Here is a 23,087-nt window from a genome sequence, read left to right on the forward strand (position 1 = left end):
GGACTGAACCACCACTCACAACCACTAGCACTTTATATAGCCTCTGTAGAAACTATCTACACCCTCACTTATCTTAACTGCACTACTGTATAGCTCTGTGTAAATAATCATTCTGTACATTCGATAATCTTTAATCCTACAACTGTTTACAACTTGCATAGTTCCCATTTCTGTATAGCTGTATATCCCAGATTCTGTAAAGTTATTTATTTCATATTCTGTATAGTTTTTCATATTTATATCCTGTTCATATCCTGTACATAGCTTGTACTCACTACAGCCTGTACATACTTATAGTTATAGAATATTCACAACATACTTCATGCCGTGTACATTATAACATACCATAATAGACCCATTTCTGTAATATACTCACATATCTATATTATTGCTAATATATATTGTAATATATCTATATCACTAAAGCGCTTCTGGATGGATGCAAACTGCATTTCGTTGCCCTGTACCTGTGCATGTGCAATGACAATAAAGTTGAATTCTATTCTATTCTATTCTATTCTATTCTATTCTATTCTATAAGAACATGGAGGACAGAAGATTAATGAAATTTTGTGGTGACAGAGACATTAGACTATAACTATTTTTTGTTTGATTTTTTATGCATCATTTATTATGTGTCTCTGTGTGCTGTGATATAACAGATGTGAATACAGCAATTACTGGGTTTTTGTTTGTTTGTTTTGGTTCCTTTAATTTATGCACATGTTAATAAAGTTATTGGGAAAAGGGGGGGGGGGGGGTTACCGCCTCCCTTCCGTGACGTGTTTCCGGTGTCATGTCAGCGGTCTGCTGGCACCGCATGTTTACACTCTGATGCTCCTGCACGGTTCCAGTCCTCACGTTTTTCAGTGAAACAGTTCGACAGAAACAAACGGAGGTTTGTGGACTTGTTATTTCTGTTGTGTCGCCGAAGGTTCGGGAAACATTGGTCTAGAAACGGCCGTGAACATCAGGTGTTTAACGCTAGCTGTTAGCATCAGCTCGTCCAGTGTAAAGAGCGAAACCGGTTCAGTTAGCATCCCAGAATGCGCAAATTCACCAGTTTTAACTTCACTCTTAAACCTGCTCAGGTCCTGAGATCTGCTTTAAACCTCTCTGCAGTTACACGGCAGCTTATAAGAGAAGCAGACTGGTTTTATAGGCTAACCGTGCGCGACATGTCTCAATATCGTGGATAAAACGATTCCTTTAAAATATATTGGATGTTTAAAACATTTGAAAAGTCTTTAGATCAACAGTCAGAAACACAAAGTCAAACTTTTATTTCTGTTGCACGTTTCAAACCGGAGTTGAGTCAAGCTGCTCTCCATCAAATACGTCGATACACCAAGTCTCCAAAAACACAGATAATCAGTGTAATTATTAGGAAATGAGAAATCGGAGCTTTTTTAAAAAGTTATCACTAATGAAGTAAAATCTGCGAATGAAAACAAGAACTGACTAAGAAAAGCAATAAGAAAATGTTTGCTGTGGACAAAAAGCACAATCAGACTCTTTATGAGGGAGGTGGGATAGTCAGAGCTGAAGGGCAATAATAGGGAAGGTCTCGTCTCCTTTAGGGTCTTTATATTCATAACACTGCAACTGTTGCACAGTAAGAACAGTAGACAGGACCCTGTAAAACTCACCAGTCACAATACATACAGATGTGTGTTTGTGACTGACCTGCTCCCTGAGTGCCATTTATTTTTCAACCATTACCTGAAAATCTTAATTTATTCTCTCCATCACTCCTCCACCTCTCCTGTGGGTGATTTGTCTTACACCAAGTGAGGAAAAGAAGTAGGACTGGGCGATATGGCCTAAAATTCACATCACAATATTTTTTAGCTGGATGGCGATACACGATATATATCTCGATATTTTTTAAAGCCATTAAATAAGAACAAAAAGAGTTCTTAGTCTAAGCTGTGTCCCAGATGTCACACAGGCACTTTTATTCACATACAGCGCAGATGTACATGAAAAAATTACTCAGAAATAAATTATCAGCATTTATTAAATAATAATGCTCCATAAATAAAAGAAAACAGTGTTGTTTTTGTGCATAACAAAAAGCTCACAATTGTGCAGTCGAAATGTAAACTAACAGACGCTGAGCATAATAACAAAGAGACAGATTTCACAGCTGCTCTGTTCCCAACTTGTACTGCGTGACTGACAGCCTGGAGTTTGAAATCCTCTTTGTAACCGTGTCTCTTACAGGTGCCATTTATGGTCCTTATACACACACAATACGGTAATATTACGTTGAAGCACAGTACGTATCACTCCGCGAGGCTTCTGACTACGCTAGCCGTAATGCTCCGACAAACCATCAAGCGGTGCAGTTTCGTAGCTCAGCAAAGTCGTACTAAAGCATTTTTGGCAGGTTGCTGAGCGCCGTGTAGCACATAAAATCGGTTCGCGGTCAGTAAGGAGAACTCATACATGTCATACTGTCGATCTTTGAGAAAATGACAGCATTTTAATGTAAGGTTATAGCCCGAAAAATACTGTATACGAGTTCTGTAAGGTGGTTTGTTTCGGGGCGGGACGCAGTTTCACACATTCTTTATTTTGCACTTTATGGCACACATCTCTTATCTCGTATAAAAATATATTGATATATTTAAAAACTCGATATATCGCCCAGTCCTAAAAGGTAGGTAGACATTACATATTATTTCTGATAGGAAGTGTGGGAGAGGGAGTCCTGCAGCATCACACCATGGATGCTGTGCTGAGAGCATCCAAACATACAGCCATGATCTCAGCCCAGCAGGAAATCAACTAAGAACACACGCTAGGTTTTCTCTGCATACTTAACTGTTTTAAGGGTTTAAGTTACTCAGGTGTAACATGGTTTTTATTTATCAAATGTCCAGAAATACAAAAAAAGAATTGAATGGGTTTGCTTACATTTAACTGTGTCTGTGTGCAGATGGCAGAAGTCGTTCAAGAGAAAAGTCGTGGCTTGAAGTTTGCGGAGCAGCAGCTCCTTCGCCACGGCTGGGAGCACGGTAACATACTTTGAACTTCTTCATTCAGACATTAAAGCAGCGCTCGTGAGGGTCGGCGCTCAGGTGCAGGAGTCTGATCGGCGCTTTCTCTCCTCAGGTAAAGGACTGGGACGAGCTGAAAACGGCATATCGGAGGCCATCAAGGTGAAAGTGAAGTGTGACAAAGGAGGAGTAAGTGCTGTTCGTCTTTATGCAGCAGACGCTTGTGTTGACGCTAAAACTGAGAGGGCCATTTACATTTCTTCTGCAAGGTTGGCCATAAAGAAGGGGAGCAGTTCACCTTCCACTGGTGGGATCATGTCTTCAATAAAGCCTCCTCCAGCCTGCAGGTGGAGTCTGATCAAGTAGGTCGCTCATTTGTTTTATTTTTTAGGTTTTGCTCGTACTTATTTATTTAGCTCGTCCACCTGAGTGCGGCTGTTTTTTCAGTGTGAGAATAGTTTCAGGATTTTAGGAGCAGTTTGACGTTTCAGAGCACCACCTCTGAGGAGTGGATGGAAGCTGCAACAAGGCCCAGACTCAGTTTAACGTTCACATCAGTTCCATTCAGGCTCCGAGTGGAAGCAGCTGGTTTGTTCACTTACACAGCGTTAACGTGTTTCCTGGTTTTCTGATGCAGAATGGGATTAAGCTGAAGAAGACTGCAGAAGAAGAGGATGGGATGATCTCCAATAAAAAGCCGAGGAAAGCGACACTGGCTAAAGATAAGCTGTATGGATGCTTTGTCAAGGTAATTGTTTGCTGTCTTTCAGCTGCATGTCCCTTCTTGTTGTACTTACTGCAGTTCAGTCATCACACTGCTTGCCACTCATTGCTGGTCACTGGCGTTACGCGATGAGTCATGAGAGCGTCTCGTTCAAGAAAATCAAAATGGCTACAAAAACAATGCTGCGGTCCCCAAATCTGACCGAGCAGCAGGTATGTCGTCGCCTCGACCTCCACCTTTGTTGTAGCGTTCGTGTGCGATTGCAGAAACTGAGAGGACATGAAGGAAAGTACAAAGAAATGTAAAAATGTTCACACCCCAAAAACTGACCGTAACAAAGAGCAGGAACCCGTCTGGCACGGCTTATAAAACACGGGGACACGACCACACAGTAACAGCAAAAGCATAAACAGCGTCAACGACGTCGGCCATTTATGTAGTTCACATCGTAGGCTCTGCAAAGTTTCCCCACATTAGTCTAAAGCGGGCCTTACAGTGGGACATTATGACACTTTTGTGCATGACATGGACGCTTATTGTGTTTTTAAATGTAGTTTATTTTATTCACACTAACAAACAAACGGCTGGCTCTTCTTTCAGTCTGCCACGCTGCTGTCTGGTCAGGAGCAGCCAGAGCCGAAGGCCTCCAGCTCAGATGACTGCAGCAGCTCTGATGAGGAGGATGAGCAGAGGATGGATCTGTCCAGCACCACCAAGTAAGACTAACATTCACAACATCTGATCTCATCAGCAACTGAGACTTGGAATTGTATTCGGACCTTTTATCTGATAAGTTACATCGTGAGGTTTCTGTCTGACTCTCTGCAGGCTTTCTGACACTGATCTTATGAAGGTTTGTGGAGGACGCACAGCTCACAAGTAAGATGATATGATTTGTAGAATTCAACATGGAAAAAAACATCAAAGTCAAAGGAGCTTGCAAAGAAAAGCGTCTGGACTTCTTTAAGTTGCTTGAAGCAACTTAAAGAAGTCCAGACGCTTTTCTTTGCAAGCTCCTTTGACTACGATGACCTGGATGACTGAGAACCTTCACAGACATAAAAAACATCAAAGAACTGTAAAAAAGCATAACCCAGTTTTCTGTGCTTCTGTTATTTTAGGGGAGCCAGGCACGGCTTGACCATGAGCGCCAAGTTAGCCAGGCTGGAGCAGCAGGAGGCCGAGTTCATGGCCAAGTATGGAAAGAAGAACCAACCAGCAAGTGCTCCTCCTCCAGCCTCCCGTTTAGAGACGCAGGAGGAGATGATGACAAGCAGAAAAAAGATGAAAATGAATGAGAAGAGTAGTGATGGAGTGTGTGAAACTCCCACAACAGATGTTCAACCTAAAAAGAAAAAGAAGAAGAAGGAAAAGAAGAGCGCTGATCCCGAGGAAAGAACTGATGAGGATTTGATCCATGTAGAAAACTGTGAGGCAGATGATTCGCACAAGAAGAAGAAGAAGAAGCAAAAGAAGAAGAACAAAGTGGAGGAGAACAGAGTCGAAGAGACGCATTCACCGGCTGCAGAGAGCGAGGAGGTGACTGCTGAGATGCATGCTGACGAGGGCAAGAAGAAGAAGAAATCCTCTAAACCCCCAAAGGAAAATGACAGTGACTGTAAGGAGCCTAGCCAATCAAATCACACAGGACTGGAGGACTCAGACGTCACAGAGTCAGTGAAGAAAAGGAAAAAGTGCAAAAAGGACAAAACGTGTACACATGAGGAGGCTCCTCCTCTGAAGAGGAAGAAGAAGAAGTCTAAAGACTAGTGTGTGATTAACTGGGAATCTAATTCCATGTCTGAAGAGGACGTGCTTCCCAGTGTACTCGTCTGTGGTGCTAAACCTGAATCATCAATGTCGACCAGCAAGAATAAACAAGTGAAATTGTGGTTTAAAAAAAACAATCAGCTGAGGTTTCATGTGAGTGCTTCCTGTTTAGCTTTGTTTAGTCGATATTAGAGGAACTCGGTGAGTTACAGTCTAAACATGGACTGTAAAGGAACTTTGGATGTTTTCAGCAAACTGGAAAACATCTTTAACTACATCCAGCAGGTGATGCGCATTACAAGCCCGATGCTGTTTAGACAAGTTGATGATTTTTTTTTAAAGATTGCCTTTATAACATGAAATGTGCCCTAAATAATCCATCACAACCAGACGTGGCTTTTCTAACCTCAGCGATTGTAGCTGGAGTCAGTTTAGTTGTTCTGGGAGGTAAACATGACGGAGACCCCAGCTGTTTTTACAGTACTGGTGCAGGACGCGGAGTATTGTGACACATGCTGGTTTTATATGCAAATTAAATGATCAGACTCAGCAGACTTTTGTACTTTTGATTCTTTTATTTAAAATTGTCTTTGCGTAAATAAACATTTTAAACAACAAAGTAAACAAATATACAACATGTTTGTATCTTTTGTAGGAATTAGAAAATATTCATGTGCGTAGATCATTTGCAGAGTTTTAGTCACCTGACAGGTGTGTCAGCGTGTTCCTGGGACAAGACGCACACACTTGTGACAGATGTAAACTTTGATGAGATTCTTGTTTCCTGAGCTGTAATGTTGATTAGCTGTAAGCTTTTTTGTGAAGATGATAGAAAATAAAATAGTTCCTACGTTAAAACGCCTAAACAAGGAATTTGTTTCCCTTCTTGAGTAACCACGAGTGATCTCTAAAAAGAGATATTACTGCTGAGTTTTTCAAATGTTTTTCAGCACCACAAGGTGAGTCACATGTACTCCCACTGTATTTAAGAGAAAGCAGATGTGTCTTCAGTGGATATCTGGAAAACCTGGCAACTCTAACCCAGATGGATAAATAGCACTACAGGCCAGAGGGGGAAAAGATTTTTGGGTGAACTGTTCCTTTAATCAAGATGTGAGAAGAATGCGTCCATGGTAACAACAATAAATGACCCTTTTGCCTTCAATTCCAACCAAATATCTTGGTTCGAGTCACCAAAGATTAAAAAACTGAATAGTAGAATAAATGTGTCTTTTTATGATCTTTTGGATCATTTCATTAATTAAATATATGTTCGACCTTCATTTACCTGAGTTTCAACATCAGTGTTGGTTGTGATTTAAATGTTTCTTTAAACTGACAGCTCAGTGAGTGTTCAGATGCTGAACACTATCCTCACTTCACTATTAAAAATAACAAAATGGTCGAAAAATCTTGTTGACTCGACCCTTTGTCATTGCTACGGTGGCTCAGAAAAATCCTTAAAGTGTTACTGTATCTCAAATTTCTTCCTAGATGAATCAAAAAGTTAAAAAGATAAATATGCCTGCTGAACATGTGAAGTGCAGTGACTGTCTTTCCATCAAAAAGGGCTTTAAAACATCTGCATCACGCTGTTATTTTAAATAGATGATTAACAAAACCCCAAAAGTTGAACTTTCAACTTTTCCTTGAACCTCCGTCACTTTACAACAGAGACAGATGGAGACAGCGTTGAGGTTGACACGGGATGGAACTTGCAACATGAATTATGTAATCAATACATGCAATGTTGTGCGGTGTAAAAGTACAGTGTTGCATTATTTCTGCCTTTTGGCGACACACACACTGGTCTGCTCAAAGTCTGTTTTCATAAATAGTTGCAGCAGCTGAAAAACTACAAGTTCTCCATCCTCCATTATAAAGATGAGAAACGAATAATGCAGACAGTATCTGGAGCATGGATGGCAACGTGGAAGAGCACACAGAGAACGGCAGCTGGAACTAAGTGGACAAAAGCAGGGCGTCTATCTCACAGATGAATTTGTTCTGAAAGTGACCGTTCGCTTTGACCCAGCTTTTTGTGGCATTCGTCCCAGGGATGATCAGCACATATGAGGCTGAAGTGTCTGACATCTCCTTCATCCAGTAACTATAAAAGCAGGACATGAACGTCAGCATGTGTAAAAACATCCCAAATATTTTATTTCTGCATAATTTCTTTCATAATGCATCTTCTTTTACTGAAATCACTTTATCCAATATTATTATTATTGGCATATAAATCACGATATTATTTTATCATTAATCATTCAGTCATTCCCACCACTGCTGTAACTTTGTTCTGTAGCTGTAAGACAGTTTTCTTACCTCAGCGTGTCATTGTGTCCATCAATCCAGACCCAGTTATTTGCTGTCTTCTGTAACCCAATAAAGTATCCGTGGTCTTTACTAAAGTAAAATTTTATGTGACTACTGAGAAATTCCTGTGGGTCATATCATTCGTCATTCAGTGACATTTATGAATTATCATCAGTTATGTAAGAAAATATCATGGCTGTAATTGTGCTGTGGTCTTGTTGTTAGAGCTCACCTGCTCTTTGAGATCGTCAACAACAACCAGATCTGCAGCTTTGCCTTTGCAATACACTCGGCTTTCCTCCCAAGTTTTCCAGGGGGCGTTCTCATTGTAAAACAGGTAGCACTTGTTCTTAAATAGGATCCAGCCACTGCGGCATGGCTGGCACTCTGCAAGGAGATTAGAAACTAGACTCAACGTAGGCTCATTAACAACATTATCAAATTATGTAGCAAAAAAGCTAAAAGATTCACACTGTTTTCTTTTCTACTTTCCATTTTAAAGTAGCTTTGATGAGTCGTTCTCTGGAAACAATGAGAACACAGAGATTCCTTGATTTTGCTAATGAGAAATTCTTAAGCTTCCCTTAAACTTAATGGACAGATCCTTAGTTTTAGAGAAAGGCAAAAGACGGTGAGGTGCTGGTTTGCTTTATTGGTTTTGGTGTGGCAAATATGCATCTATGCGTTATCGCATGTTGGGTGAGCCGTTCACTCCTGAGAATTGTAACAAACATGTGGGACATACTGCCAACTGATGCGCAGGGGTTGAAGGTCAGTTCAAAGGAGAACAGATTCCATGTGCGGTAAAGTCAAAATAAATTGTTGTCCATTTTAGATGATATTTGAGGCTCTTTACCTCAAATATAACTCTTTTCCTGGGTTTTGTGACCAGTTCAAATCATCTCTCCCAACCTGCACGCTTACTTGTTTTGTGGTTTTCTATTTAAATTTGTCACATAAATTCTCCGTTCATACTCTCATGACTCTATCATACTGTTGATCATCTTCAGCTCCTAATAAAATTTTGACATATGAAGCTTATTAACTTCTGAGACAAGCACAATGAAGCACTCACGTTTATTAGGACAGTAATCTTTTACTGGAAAGTTATCAAACTTCAGGATGACTTCCAGCGTGCAGTTGAGATTGTCTCTCTGTCTTCTCAGCTCCCGAGTTTTATTGTCTGAGATTTCCTTCTCCATGGCCAACTGCTGATGTTCTGCTGTGAGGTTACTGAGGTTTTCTGCCTGTACCTTAAATAGCAAACTCACTGTGAAGGAGAGAAGACAGCACAGCACTCATCATCACAGCCGGCACTAGAGGTACAGAAAGCTCGAGTAACAAGTAATAAAATGCAGTTTTGTATTTTAGTGGGAAAGAGATTAAAAAAAATAAATGGTTCAGGTTATACGGGGAAAAATTAATCTCTGTTTTTTAAGCCACCTTTATAAACAGCTTTGAAGGTTTTTCCACATACAGTGAATATGTAATGAGTACGTTTAACTAACTGATCCACAAACAACCATTAAATCAAGACAGAAGCTAAGTAGGAATAAATATGTGTTAGAAATTAACAGGGTTTGCACAGGGAGGAGGATGGGGTGGATGGATGGGTTTGATGAATTTCAGGCTACGTCCACAGTAGCCCAGATAGATTTGAAAACGGCCTTTTCATCTGAAAACGCTCTGCGTCCACACTAGCATTTTCAGTCATTTTCACAGAGTTGTGAAAAGTTTTCACAGAGTTCACACATTTTTGCAGCTAACCAATCCTTTCTTTTTTCATTGCCACATCACATGATGCCTATAATGCCCTGGAGAAGCAAAACAAACCACATATATGGTTTTTTAGGCTGGATAGAACCATTACTTCCTTCTTTTACTCTTTAATGTCACTGTCGTTACTCACGCAGCAGGTCGAGCTTTTCACAAAGCTTCACTATGTAACTTCAAGCCTAAAAATCACCCCAAATTAGCCAAGTTTCATTTACTCAGGAATACTACTACTACTAACAATAATTATAATACACCTTTTGTTCATAAAACTTCAGAAATAACATGAGGTTCTGCAGTGTTCTGTAAGGTTATTGTGGACTGCTCAGAAACAATAACTTAACACTTAAATCACACATCAGATCTTCAAGAATAATTCAAAAATCTTTACTGGCATTTATTATGTAATGTGATGTAAAGCAAACTGCATAACAGCTGGCACTGAAAACTCAAAACCATCAAACCTTTGATGGTTTAAAAACACCAAATATCAAAGTAAAATTCTGTTGAGCAGAACCAACACTAAACAGAGAATTAGAAAATCAATGCATAAAAATATTTTATTTACTTAAAATAAAAATGAAAGCTAGACTTTTGGGAGAACATGAGAACTAAATGTAACAATAAAGTTGAAAATAGGACGAAAACTGTCTTTATTTATTTTTTATTTCTATTTTTTGGTCAAATTTGTGACTCAGCTGCTTTCACATGGTGTTGTCTTTGTATTGTAATATCTGCCCCTGTTAATTACCCTCCATATTATAATAATTAAGAAAGGTAAACAAACAGTGAAACTAATAAAAAAAAACAGCTGAAACGAGCAAACCCACTCTCTGGAAACATGCAAAAATCCAGAACAAAATAAAACTAAAACTAAATAGAGTTTGGTGTGCTGAACTCAGACTTACTGTAGATGATGGCGATGATGCCCACCAGCAGGAGGACACAAAGGATCTCCAAACATGCCAGCAGTAGACGGAAATTGGAGCATGCAGCTGCTTTGCCTTCTGCTTCTAATGAGAAATTTGACGTCATTATTATGAGAAACTGTCACATGGACTTTTACTGTTGTGTGATGCTGCAGCTCATTCCTTTGCTCGTGTGTTGTCTGTTTTCTTAGGCTCTGTTGTGTTAGCCTCTCAGGACCACTGAGGCACCAGATGTTCATGTCAGATGTTGTCAAAGACATACAGGTAGTGAATACATTTGTTCCACTGATGGTCTAAAACATTTTGCTGCTAAATTAGTGAAGATGAAAAAGGGATTTTATAACTTACCAGGTGCAGGAGGAGGACCAGCTGGCGCTTTAGATTTAACTTCAGAATAAATGGCTGGGTCCTCGTTTTTTTCTGGAAGACAGAAATAACTAAACGAATGGACTCATAGAGATGAGTTTGACAACAACACAACCCACAGAATTACAAAATGCGCAGTCATGTGTCATTAAAGCATATCATTGATCTCTTAGGTCGCTCTATGTTCCCCTTTTCTTTCCTTCTCCTTCCCCTCACACACCACACTCTGCAAAATCACCACTGTTAAATTAACACAGTGAGTTTTAAACCTGACACTAGAAAAGTGTCTATATGTGTTGACTCCTTTAACTGTTAAATGAACACTTTTGAAAGTGAACTGCTTGTCCACCACTACTATGTTCGTTAGGTTAGCCTCCACTGGTTTGTAGTCTCACTGGATCTGTTCCAACATAACACAGTATTTTATTCTATGTTATTTTATTCTATTCCATGTTTTTCTTAATTATTCCTGCTTGTAACTTTGCACTGTTCACTTCCTGCCGTGACCCAACAAATTTCCCATGTGAGGACTAAAAAAGGTTTATCTTATCTCTTATACTGTGCCGACCACTGGGTTATGGCGTTCCATGTATGTCCCGCCTGCTAGCATCTTGCACCCTGCAGTTATGTGCTGGATTGTCTGAGGGGCATCTTTACACAGGCTGCACCTGGGATGTTGCCTGGTGTGACAGACCCCAGCCTCTATGGATTTTGTACTACTCAAGACTTGCCTTAGTCTCTGCAGGTGGTTGCAGTATTTTTGCATTACTTGTGTTGGTCTGTTTTCTCAGGCTGTGTCATTGTCAAATACAGAAAGTTTAAAGCATGAATTTGCTTTGTTGCTCATGTAATATCTGCATGAACGTTATAACTTACCAGGTGCAGGAGGAGGACCAGCAGGCGCTTTAGATTTAACTTCAGAATAAATGGTTGAGTCCTGGATTTTTTCTAGAAGACACAAATGACTGAATGCAGGGATTCATACCAACAAGTCTGACATGTGTGCCATGTGCTAGTTTTCAAACTAGCTTTATCACATCATTTATGATAAAGCCAAACAATGTGATAAACTCAAAAAGATAAGTCTGAGCTCATGACTTGGCGTATAAAATAGAAATGTTGTGCTTTCTAGTGATTTGAATGTTTCCGAATTTTAATGATAAATAATCTTTTTGTTGTTTTTAAATAAAAACGGGATGATATGATGTGAACAGAGCAGCGTTCTTTCATCAGGCAACTTCACAAAGATATAAACAGTCAGACTTATCAGTGATTCATTTTTGAATGAAGGAGGAGAGTAACTTACCTTTTGTTAGTGAAGCACCAGTTTTGAAAACCATTGTGGAATAATTGACTTCTTCCTCCATCATTAAAAGCCAAATTGCCTTCAGCGCAAAGAAAACTAAAACTGGCCTCAACAGGAGCGGACTGTTAAAAGAGTGTTACTGACACCCCACCCACATGCCCATCATGTGGGTGGGGTGTCACACGCACCATAAAACAATATGAAATTCCAGCTGTAACTGGCACAGAACAAACCCGCGGTTCCTCTTCCTATTACTCCTCAACGTGTTCATACACATGCCTGATCTCGGAATTATGTTGCTTCTGTAACACACCGTTACGCTAAGAGCAGTTAACACATTTGGGCTTTAACCCAACAAACCAACCTGTCACATATCTGTCTGGTGCAACGTCCGCGTTGTTTCTTAACTGATGATCGATGTCGTTGTGAGACATCGTGTTAGGTGAAAACGTTGTGATGAAAAATGTCTGTCACAGTACGAAAAAGGAAGAGGCGAGTGATCGCAATTTTTGCAACTCGTTTGGCCCAAGGAGCAGTGAGACTCTGCAGTGGTGAGGTGTCTGTCATCACTGCACCTCATAAAGAAAAATTAATCAAACCTTCACACAGTAATCATGGATCAGCCAAACCGTTGTCCTGATGTAATGAACAATATTCAATTCACACTATTTAGCAAATTTATTGACTTAACATTCCTCAAAATGACGACAAAAGAACTCCATTAAACACTAAATGATGTGATAACTTTGCCACTTGTATCCTGTTAGACAGGGAGGATCCTGTGGATCATAACCGTGGAGAGAGTGGTGGTGTTGAACACAAACACTTTTATTTGGTGATATATTTGATGAATTTGTCCGGGAAGTTACTGCGAGCCCCTTTTAATTCTCAATGAACTTTAATTCTCATTTGTCTGTGCAGTTTACCCCAGTTTACAAGTTCTTTCTGCACTTCACACGCTGCAATAACCGGAGATGTGATGAACTACTACATCATTTATATTCTGGTTATTTATTTATATTGCACTTTTTAAAGTCAATAAACAACAACAATAAAAGCATAAGAAATTGTAGTAAATTATTATGAATGGAAACAAAAACTTGATGGGAAAAAAGAATTTGACCAGAACTGTAAAACAGACAAAAAACCAAAATGTGTAAAAACTGTAAACTGGTCACAGACAGATTTCCATTCAACGATTAGTTTTATTAAATGCATCAAAATACTGCGACAGGCACAGCTCAGTGGAGGCGAGGCCGAGCACACAGCTGTTGCTCCAGCTGCCTGTGTTCTTAGGTATCAGCCTTACGAGTGTCCAGATGAATGAGTAAATAAAAGAATCACAGTTTTTATGAAGGTGGGAGCTGTCCACACCGGCCAAACCACTTTAAGCTGGAAACACTTTTTTTCATAATAACATTGAACATTTTAACACGAGAGTCTCTTGTAGGATAAGCCAGTTAATTTCTTACACACTGTTTTAGTTTTAGACAATAGGCACAACACACACACGCACGCACACACACACACACACACACACGCACACACACACACACACACACACACACACGTATTATTATTATTGTTCAGATTCTTGGTTTCTGTTACTATAAAAGGAATAAAGATGCTTACAAGTTACGCCCAATGAGCATGAACAGACTGTCACTTCCTCAAGTGGAAAGGGAAGTTTCACAAACATGTAGTATTACAGTTTTTGCCCACTGCTTGAACACATTTTGCAAAACCCCGCTCGCTGTGCCAAAACTGTACACACAAGTACACATGACACAACACTGGGAAATATACCATTCACATCTGTGCCAAATTGGAACTCTACTCCCAAAACCTAAACTCTGCTGTCAAAACCTAACATTCCTTTGTCAAAATGTAACTCTGTTGACAAAATGACACATACCTGCACCATATGCAAACACTCACAGATCAGGGGGAACACACTAGTCTGCTGTACATAAAACACTGCAGTCCTTGATTCCCATTGTTTATTCAGAAGGCACATTTACAGGAGACACATTTCCAAACAACCATAAACGCAAATAGACCTACTCAATACTGTACATTGCAGTACCATGAATACAGGTACAGCAAATAAAACAACAACAACACAATAGTACTGCAATAGAAAAAACACTATACTGTAAACACAAAAAACCATGACAATTGTGCATAAGTGGGCTCATGGATCCCGCCGTCTGTTGGGGTCTGGCCACAGGACCTCATCAACATCGCAAGCAATGTCCTCTCCCGCTAGGCACCGGGGTAAATATCCTCTTGCTCTCCCTCCATCCATGCTTGCAAAGTTCTTGGAATGGCTACGCTGAGGGCTTTTTGTAGTTGGCTAATTGGTGTTCGGTTTTGCAAGTAGGTGCCTTCAGGTGTGTATTTGAGTGGTTGCAATTACCCGATGTGTTTTGTATTTTGGATACATGTGTTTTCCGAATGGCACCCTGAGATTTCATTTTGTGAGCGAAGTGTCTTATGTATGAAATAGAGTGTAGCATGCAGGACCATGTGTGTTGCATGAGGGAGTAGGTGTGTTGCATAATTGGTACTGGGGTGCAAAGCAGCGCTTTTGTTTAAGGTAGGGGTACATGTGTTTGAGGTATGGTAACAACAGCTTCACGTTGTGTTACTTTAGTCTAAGCATGGGTTTATAGTGTTCAAGCAACGGGCAAAAACTGTAATAAATAGTAACATAAACACATTCATGCCTGTCTCTGCATTTACATGCATCGGAATATGTTTCTTTTGCCATCTAATACATTAGAAATCCCATAGTAATGACAAAAGAGCACATATGATTACAAAAAAGTACAAATGCTTTTGCAGTGCAGCTCAAACGTGGTGTGTGATTCTGCAGCATTTGTTTCAAAATGTAACTGAACATAAATCAAAACAAAGAAATTACTTATTTTTTACAAAATCAGTTTGACACAGAAAAAAAACTCATTGCCTTTAATTCAAAAAACACAAGGAGTTACTGTCACATTAAATAACAATTCTATTACTGGGACTGATTCCTAATCTGCTTTAATTAACGCTCGTCTTTCACAGATCCAACAGTTTCTCATGTCACAGCTCTCTTTGCCCCAGTTGGCCAGAGGGGGCGCTTTTGGTAGGCTTAAAGCACAATATCTTCTGTTGACATCTTGTTGCATTTTCCAGTACCTAAAAAAGTCACATAGTGTCAGTCTGTATGCCTACTCAACATTTCAACCTTTGACAAAATAATCTTTATTGTATTTCTGAAATTCAGCACATGGAGTGCTTGGGTACCAAAAATAAGTCAATGATCTGTGTCAGTCTCTGCACACACAGCATTCCTGATGGTAACAGGGATCGAGGCAATTTAACCAACACAGAGGCCATGAATGCACACTTGTGTTTGGTCTCGCAAAAGTCAGACACTTAGATGTTCTGAAAACCACAACCGAGTCCATCACGGATGTGGAAGCTTAAGAAAAATGTCAAAGGTCAAAAATCATCTTTGAGAAACAAGCAATGGATGCAGTGAAGAGTTTTTAACAGCTTTTTTTTTTTTCACTCTGCTACAAATAAGTTTGTTGTTTATTAGGACTTGTGTGTTCTCAGTGGTGGGAGCTGAGAACACACAAGTCACACAACAGTGTTAGCCAGGGTTTTCCTTACTTGGATGCATGCAAGACGTCTTTTTATGTTGAATGAAAACACTTTGTGTTTTTTCATTTCACAAATGAAAAGAGAAAATGCAAACAGAAAACAAGTCTGCCATCAACATGTGCTGATTCGACTTAATCGTCACTTCCTTGAGCTATTCCAGCCTAAAGGTTGTTTTAACTCAAACTTATTTGGAATTGGTTCATACTGTAAACTTCTTGTGGCTGTAAATCTTAAAAAGATTTGAAAATGTGTGTGTGTGTGTGTGTGTGTGTGTGTGTGTGTGTGTGTGTGTGTGTGTGTGTGTGTGTGTGTGTGTGTGTGTTTGCACTTATACATCTTTGTGAGGATCAAACTTTGACTGTTACTATACTTGTGGGGACCATCAGTCCTTATGGGCCCAAATTGTAGGCCTCATGAGTTTGAAGGCATTTTTGAGGCTCAAATGTGGTTTTAGTGTCAGGGTTACAGTTAGGTTGTGGTTAGGCATTTGTGATGGTTAGAGTTAGGCTAAGCAGCTAGGGAAAGCATTATGTCAATTAGATGAGCTAAGTAAGATATAATAGGCAAGTATTTGTATGTGTGGTGGTGGGCGGGGGTCATGCTTACGTCACAGTGAGGTTACTTCCATCTACCCACGTCCACGTGTCCTTTGGGCTCTCTGCTCTCAAACCAATCCAGTAGCCGTGCTTATCATCAGCGTGGTAGTCCTTAGTGTGGTTGCTGATAAATTCCTAAATTTGTAATACATGTGTTATCTGCCACATAATAATTGTCGGGTTTTAGTTTTCCTTTGAGATAAAAAGAACGATGACTCGTCTATAACAGCAAAAAATAAAAACAAACAGGTTTAAAAAAATAACAAGGTTTTCCTTTTTTGCACACTATGTTTACATTTTAAATGGATAAAACTGGCTTTTGTTCCCTCAAGAAATCAACACTCAGTACCCATATTGACAAAGTTTACACAACTATCCAGACTGCTGGCTGTAGTTACAGCTGCTGGGTTCCTTGGCTAAGACTCTGTGGGCTTGTTAGACCAGATTGCCTGGGAGGTGTTGCTGAATTACCTTCTTCAGATCTGTCCACAGATGATCTCTCCAAACTGCAAACTCTGATCTGACGCTTAGAGTTTGGAGCTCTTCAAAATGAATTTAAGTTTGTCCAATCAGATTAAAGAACATTTTTCTCTTGGTCTTTTAAACTCTCAGCCTGTGCCTTTTACTTCGACTATCTTTTGTCTGATGTATGAAGAGTCGTTCTCACTCTCTTTTTAAACACGCTGGGGACTCTGTAGGAATGATCGCTGGTTTCTTTTCCACAGCTCTGACCAAAGATCATGTCATTTACTGAATTTGGAAGTGAGGCCACAAAGACTATTTTAAAGAGAGCAGCGAGCTAGTGGGAACACTCAAAGCTTGCAGTTCCTTTTTCCTGAATATTTCTCTTTTCTTTTTAAGTACAAGTTGAGGCCTGCTTGAATCAAAACACAACTCAAATATAAAGCAAACCCCAGTGCACTTCAGAGAACAAGAATCTGAATAGTTTTAAAATAAGAGATTGCAGTTTCCATTTTTACAGTATTTTTAAGTGTTGAGTGAGGAAGAAATATGTTTTCTTAAAATCCAGTCAAATGGCAAAGAGGTGGGAAAAGACTGAACTGAAGGAAGGTAACTTTGAATTATAGTTGCATTAACTTCCTCTTCAAACCTTCCTGTCTAAATCGCTTGAACTTTGACACTGTTTTTCCTCTCTGTGTATGAAAACGCTCTTTCACTTTATTTAAACTTTAAAAAAATCTATACAAATGAAATCTGGCTCACCTGTTCTTCCTGACTTTCGATCACTACCAGAGCCGCCTGATACATTTTGCATTGATCACGACTTTGATCCCAGCTCCTCCAATAAAACGAATATTGATGTTGGGAAAAAAAGTAACAGCTTGACTGAAACAGCACCCAGCCATCCAGGCAAGGTTTACACACTGATCAAAAAAAGAAAGGGACAACAAGACCAGAATCATTTTAGAAATCCAACTTTACAATACGTTACAAAGAGTTTTTTAGATTTGAAGATTTTTAAACAGTTTAAAACATTAAACCTTCAAATAAAAACATGTTTGCACCGGTGGGAGTCGTGACAGGAAGTGAGCAAAAAGTAACATAAAACTATATGAAACTAAGACATGTTCACCTTTCTGTGGGCAGTGTTTTTCCACTGAAAATTCCTGATATTCCATGATGACTCCGATGGTCCAGTTGAGTTGGTCTCTCTGTCTGGTCAGCTCCTCTGTCTGTCGCTCTGAGGATGTTTTCTGTGTCATCAGCTGCAGGTTCTGTGCTGTGATGTTGGCCATTTCTCGCTGCTGCTCACTCATCACTGTGTTAACTGCAGTCAGATAAGAAACAGATGTTAGTGTTATTGTCTGATTACACTAAAGTCCTTGAATACACAGCAGGTGGACTTACAGCGGAAGTTGAGGCCGATGATGACTGACACCAAGATGAGGCAAATAATCACCAGACCTGTCACAACCAACGCAAGCCGACTACAGGGTGGAGCTAACTCTTTATTCTCTACAAAAATAGAAAAAAATGTTTATTTTAATGATTGAATAAAAAATATCATTTATTTGTTCAGAAAACCACAAATAACCTGTTATTACAAGGGATGCATCCAATTTCCTGTCCTCAGTGTTCACCTCGTCGTAGATTGTTTCTGTGTCTTTTGGCGTCACTGGAAAAACAAAAAGAGTTTAAAGGAAATGAAAACTCATTTGTAGTTTGTTCTTTGTGGGGATTATTTATTAAACTTTACTTTTTAGATCACCAAAAATAGCAGTGCTAGGAAAGAACTGACATGCTGGGTAGCATAACATCGCCAGAATTAACCAACTGGTATTGATCGTTCCCCAAAACCACATACATCACAGTTTTGGCGATGAAAGGGAAGAAAGTAAGTCTGTCACTCACCGTATGTTGGATCTCTCTTTGTCTGAAATATCACTGTCACATAATTCTCTTCTTCCACCATTATTTATGTGTTTGCTGTTTATTGTCAGCGGTACTTACTTTGTTAATCTCGGAGTCAAACAGCCACTGTGGGTTTACTGGTCAGTGTAAGTGAAGTTTAGAGGCAGAGAAGTGGACCGTTGCAAGATCTGCACTTCTTCTTTTTGTCAGAAAGCGGGAGGGTTGTGGTTATTAGAGGGACATTTTTCTTTTTTTAGATAGTTTTGCAAGACGAGAAAAAATATGTCAGAACAAAGCGACGGCTGTCGCAGAGTGGAAGACTCACATTTCCAGGATACTAGTGGGGTCATTTTTTTCATTTGAGTTTAACAAACAATTACCTTCAGTGAAAGAAGTGTGTGTGTGTGTGTGTGTGTGTGTGTGTGTGTGTGTGTGTGTGTGTGTGTGTGTGTGTGTGTGTGTGTGTGTGTGTGTGTGTGTGTGTGTGTGTGTGTTTGCACTTATACATCTTTGTGAGGATCAAACTTTGACTGTTACTATACTTGTGGGGACCATCAGTCCTTATGGGCCCAAATTGTAGGCCTCATGAGTTTGAAGGCATTTTTGAGGCTCAAATGTGGTTTTAGTGTCAGGGTTACAGTTAGGTTGTGGTTAGGCATTTGTGATGGTTAGAGTTAGGCTAAGCAGCTAGGGAAAGCATTATGTCAATTAGATGAGCTAAGTAAGATATAATAGGCAAGTATTTGTATGTGTGGTGGTGGGCGGGGGTCATGCTTACGTCACAGTGAGGTTACTTCCATCTACCCACGTCCACGTGTCCTTTGGGCTCTCTGCTCTCAAACCAATCCAGTAGCCGTGCTTATCATCAGCGTGGTAGTCCTTAGTGTGGTTGCTGATAAATTCCTAAATTTGTAATACATGTGTTATCTGCCACATAATAATTGTCGGGTTTTAGTTTTCCTTTGAGATAAAAAGAACGATGACTCGTCTATAACAGCAAAAAATAAAAACAAACAGGTTTAAAAAAATAACAAGGTTTTCCTTTTTTGCACACTATGTTTACATTTTAAATGGATAAAACTGGCTTTTGTTCCCTCAAGAAATCAACACTCAGTACCCATATTGACAAAGTTTACACAACTATCCAGACTGCTGGCTGTAGTTACAGCTGCTGGGTTCCTTGGCTAAGACTCTGTGGGCTTGTTAGACCAGATTGCCTGGGAGGTGTTGCTGAATTACCTTCTTCAGATCTGTCCACAGATGATCTCTCCAAACTGCAAACTCTGATCTGACGCTTAGAGTTTGGAGCTCTTCAAAATGAATTTAAGTTTGTCCAATCAGATTAAAGAACATTTTTCTCTTGGTCTTTTAAACTCTCAGCCTGTGCCTTTTACTTCGACTATCTTTTGTCTGATGTATGAAGAGTCGTTCTCACTCTCTTTTTAAACACGCTGGGGACTCTGTAGGAATGATCGCTGGTTTCTTTTCCACAGCTCTGACCAAAGATCATGTCATTTACTGAATTTGGAAGTGAGGCCACAAAGACTATTTTAAAGAGAGCAGCGAGCTAGTGGGAACACTCAAAGCTTGCAGTTCCTTTTTCCTGAATATTTCTCTTTTCTTTTTAAGTACAAGTTGAGGCCTGCTTGAATCAAAACACAACTCAAATATAAAGCAAACCCCAGTGCACTTCAGAGAACAAGAATCTGAATAGTTTTAAAATAAGAGATTGCAGTTTCCATTTTTACAGTATTTTTAAGTGTTGAGTGAGGAAGAAATATGTTTTCTTAAAATCCAGTCAAATGGCAAAGAGGTGGGAAAAGACTGAACTGAAGGAAGGTAACTTTGAATTATAGTTGCATTAACTTCCTCTTCAAACCTTCCTGTCTAAATCGCTTGAACTTTGACACTGTTTTTCCTCTCTGTGTATGAAAACGCTCTTTCACTTTATTTAAACTTTAAAAAAATCTATACAAATGAAATCTGGCTCACCTGTTCTTCCTGACTTTCGATCACTACCAGAGCCGCCTGATACATTTTGCATTGATCACGACTTTGATCCCAGCTCCTCCAATAAAACGAATATTGATGTTGGGAAAAAAAGTAACAGCTTGACTGAAACAGCACCCAGCCATCCAGGCAAGGTTTACACACTGATCAAAAAAAGAAAGGGACAACAAGACCAGAATCATTTTAGAAATCCAACTTTACAATACGTTACAAAGAGTTTTTTAGATTTGAAGATTTTTAAACAGTTTAAAACATTAAACCTTCAAATAAAAACATGTTTGTGGGAGTCGTGACAGGAAGTGAGCAAAAAGTAACATAAAACTATATGAAACTAAGACATGTTCACCTTTCTGTGGGCAGTGTTTTTCCACTGAAAATTCCTGATATTCCATGATGACTCCGATGGTCCAGTTGAGTTGGTCTCTCTGTCTGGTCAGCTCCTCTGTCTGTCGCTCTGAGGATGTTTTCTGTGTCATCAGCTGCAGGTTCTGTGCTGTGATGTTGGCCATTTCTCGCTGCTGCTCACTCATCACTGTGTTAACTGCAGTCAGATAAGAAACAGATGTTAGTGTTATTGTCTGATTACACTAAAGTCCTTGAATACACAGCAGGTGGACTTACAGCGGAAGTTGAGGCCGATGATGACTGACACCAAGATGAGGCAAATAATCACCAGACCTGTCACAACCAATGCAAGCCGACTACAGGGTGGAGCTAACTCTTTATTCTCTACAAGAATAGAAAAAAATGTTTATTTTAATGATTGAATAAAAAATATCATTTATTTGTTCAGAAAACCACAAATAACCTGTTATTACAAGGGATGCATCCAATTTCCTGTCCTCAGTGTTCACCTCGTCGTAGATTGTTTCTGTGTCTTTTGGCGTCACTGGAAAAACAAAAAGAGTTTAAAGGAAATGAAAACTCATTTGTAGTTTGTTCTTTGTGGGGATTATTTATTAAACTTTACTTTTTAGATCACCAAAAATAGCAGTGCTAGGAAAGAACTGACATGCTGAGTAGCATAACATCGCCAGAATTAACCAACTGGTATTGATCGTTCCCCAAAACCACATACATCACAGTTTTGGCGATGAAAGGGAAGAAAGTAAGTCTGTCACTCACCGTATGTTGGATCTCTCTTTGTCTGAAATATCACTGTCACATAATTCTCTTCTTCCACCATTATTTATGTGTTTGCTGTTTATTGTCAGCGGTACTTACTTTGTTAATCTCGGAGTCAAACAGCCACTGTGGGTTTACTGGTCAGTGTAAGTGAAGTTTAGAGGCAGAGAAGTGGACCGTTGCAAGATCTGCACTTCTTCTTTTTGTCAGAAAGCGGGAGGGTTGTGGTTATTAGAGGGACATTTTTCTTTTTTTAGATAGTTTTGCAAGACGAGAAAAAATATGTCAGAACAAAGCGACGGCTGTCGCAGAGTGGAAGACTCACGTTTCCAGGATACTAGTGGGGTCATTTTTTTCATTTGAGTTTAACAAACAATTACCTTCAGTGAAAGAAGTGTGTGTGTGTGTGTGTGTGTGTGTGTGTGTGTGTGTGTGTGTGTGTGTGTGTGTGTGTGTGTGTGTGTGTTAGTTTACAAAGGTCAAAGCTAAGTAACTGCAGCATGAATGTTATTGTAAAAATGATGAATTTCATCAGTTCACCTCGACACTGTTTGTAGGCAGATGTCAACCAAAGCTAACTTTTAACTTCCAGTTCATTTCCAAATTATCAGGCACATCCAGCTCAAACTGATCTAATACAGCAGTGAAATAAATCAGCCACAATAAAGCTTAATGTTTTGGATCAGTTTGTGTTGAAACTTCAAATGTGTGATCAATTTTTAGGCTTCACATTAAAGGTTAAAACTTCCAGCTCACTTCAGTTAACCTACATGGCAGACGTTGTACGTACTGAGTACAATCAATCATCACAGTTCAATCAATGCCACTGAAACACGGAGATGCTGATGCATGCTTTTATTACCAGTCGCATTGATTACTGTAATGCCCTGCTCTCTGGTCTTCCTAAGAAGAATATTTCAACTTTACAACTCTTGCAAAACTCGGCAGCTCGTGTGCTGACGAAGACCAGAGGGCGGGCCCACATTACACCGGTTTTAGAATCGCTGCACTGGCTCCCCGTGTGTTTCAGGATCGATTTTAAAGTTCTTTTATTGGTTTTTAAATGTCTTAATGGTCTTGGGCCTTCTTATCTCTCAGATCTGCTTTTACCATACGAACCCTCGCGGACCCTGA

General features: G+C 39.6%; 4 protein-coding genes across 7 annotated transcripts; 1 reads left to right on the forward strand and 3 right to left on the reverse strand.

The window, feature by feature from the left end:
- The first annotated feature begins 767 nt into the window (after nucleotides 1-767).
- On the forward strand, nucleotides 768-6,053 carry gpatch4 (G patch domain containing 4). The gene is made up of 8 exons (XM_085472328.1): nucleotides 768-898; nucleotides 2,945-3,023; nucleotides 3,121-3,194; nucleotides 3,275-3,367; nucleotides 3,643-3,753; nucleotides 4,330-4,445; nucleotides 4,558-4,608; nucleotides 4,851-6,053. The coding sequence occupies exons 2-8, from the start codon at nucleotides 2,945-2,947 to the stop codon at nucleotides 5,497-5,499; spliced, it is 1,173 nt and encodes a 390-aa protein (XP_085328454.1). The 5' UTR covers nucleotides 768-898; the 3' UTR covers nucleotides 5,500-6,053.
- Nucleotides 5,987-12,489, reverse strand: LOC146699415 (uncharacterized). Of its 2 annotated transcripts, none has more exons than XM_085472330.1 (8): nucleotides 12,193-12,489; nucleotides 11,763-11,834; nucleotides 10,869-10,940; nucleotides 10,500-10,604; nucleotides 8,894-9,088; nucleotides 8,051-8,205; nucleotides 7,828-7,877; nucleotides 5,987-7,609 (listed from the first exon to the last, which is right to left on the reverse strand). In XM_085472330.1, exons 1-8 carry the CDS (start codon nucleotides 12,254-12,256, stop codon nucleotides 7,462-7,464), a joined length of 861 nt encoding a protein of 286 aa, XP_085328456.1. In that variant the 5' UTR covers nucleotides 12,257-12,489; the 3' UTR covers nucleotides 5,987-7,461. The 2 variants fall into 2 exon arrangements, with proteins under 2 accessions (XP_085328456.1, XP_085328455.1); XM_085472329.1 differs by having other exon boundaries at nucleotides 7,828-7,943.
- Nucleotides 12,490-14,178: 1,689 nt separating this feature from the next.
- On the reverse strand, nucleotides 14,179-18,998 carry LOC146699416 (CD209 antigen-like protein C). Of its 2 annotated transcripts, none has more exons than XM_085472332.1 (7): nucleotides 18,918-18,998; nucleotides 18,502-18,582; nucleotides 18,315-18,422; nucleotides 18,040-18,234; nucleotides 17,670-17,830; nucleotides 16,456-16,580; nucleotides 14,179-15,378 (listed from the first exon to the last, which is right to left on the reverse strand). In XM_085472332.1, coding segments are annotated over exons 1-7 (819 nt in total). In that variant the 5' UTR covers nucleotides 18,919-18,998; the 3' UTR covers nucleotides 14,179-15,230. The 2 variants fall into 2 exon arrangements, with proteins under 2 accessions (XP_085328458.1, XP_085328457.1); XM_085472331.1 differs by lacking the exon at nucleotides 18,918-18,998 and adding an exon at nucleotides 18,819-18,907.
- Nucleotides 18,999-19,316: 318 nt separating this feature from the next.
- On the reverse strand, nucleotides 19,317-22,133 carry LOC146699417 (uncharacterized). Of its 2 annotated transcripts, none has more exons than XM_085472334.1 (6): nucleotides 22,053-22,133; nucleotides 21,637-21,717; nucleotides 21,450-21,557; nucleotides 21,175-21,369; nucleotides 20,811-20,971; nucleotides 19,317-19,721 (listed from the first exon to the last, which is right to left on the reverse strand). In XM_085472334.1, coding segments are annotated over exons 1-6 (675 nt in total). In that variant the 5' UTR covers nucleotides 22,054-22,133; the 3' UTR covers nucleotides 19,317-19,592. The 2 variants fall into 2 exon arrangements, with proteins under 2 accessions (XP_085328460.1, XP_085328459.1); XM_085472333.1 differs by lacking the exon at nucleotides 22,053-22,133 and adding an exon at nucleotides 21,954-22,042.
- Nucleotides 22,134-23,087: the final 954 nt, after the last annotated feature.

Source organism: Copadichromis virginalis, linkage group LG11 (genome assembly GCF_057382275.1).
Source record: "Copadichromis virginalis isolate Kocher_CV1m ecotype Utaka linkage group LG11, C_Virginalis_male_GT1.1, whole genome shotgun sequence".
In the NCBI taxonomy this organism is placed as follows: domain Eukaryota; kingdom Metazoa; phylum Chordata; class Actinopteri; order Cichliformes; family Cichlidae; genus Copadichromis; species Copadichromis virginalis.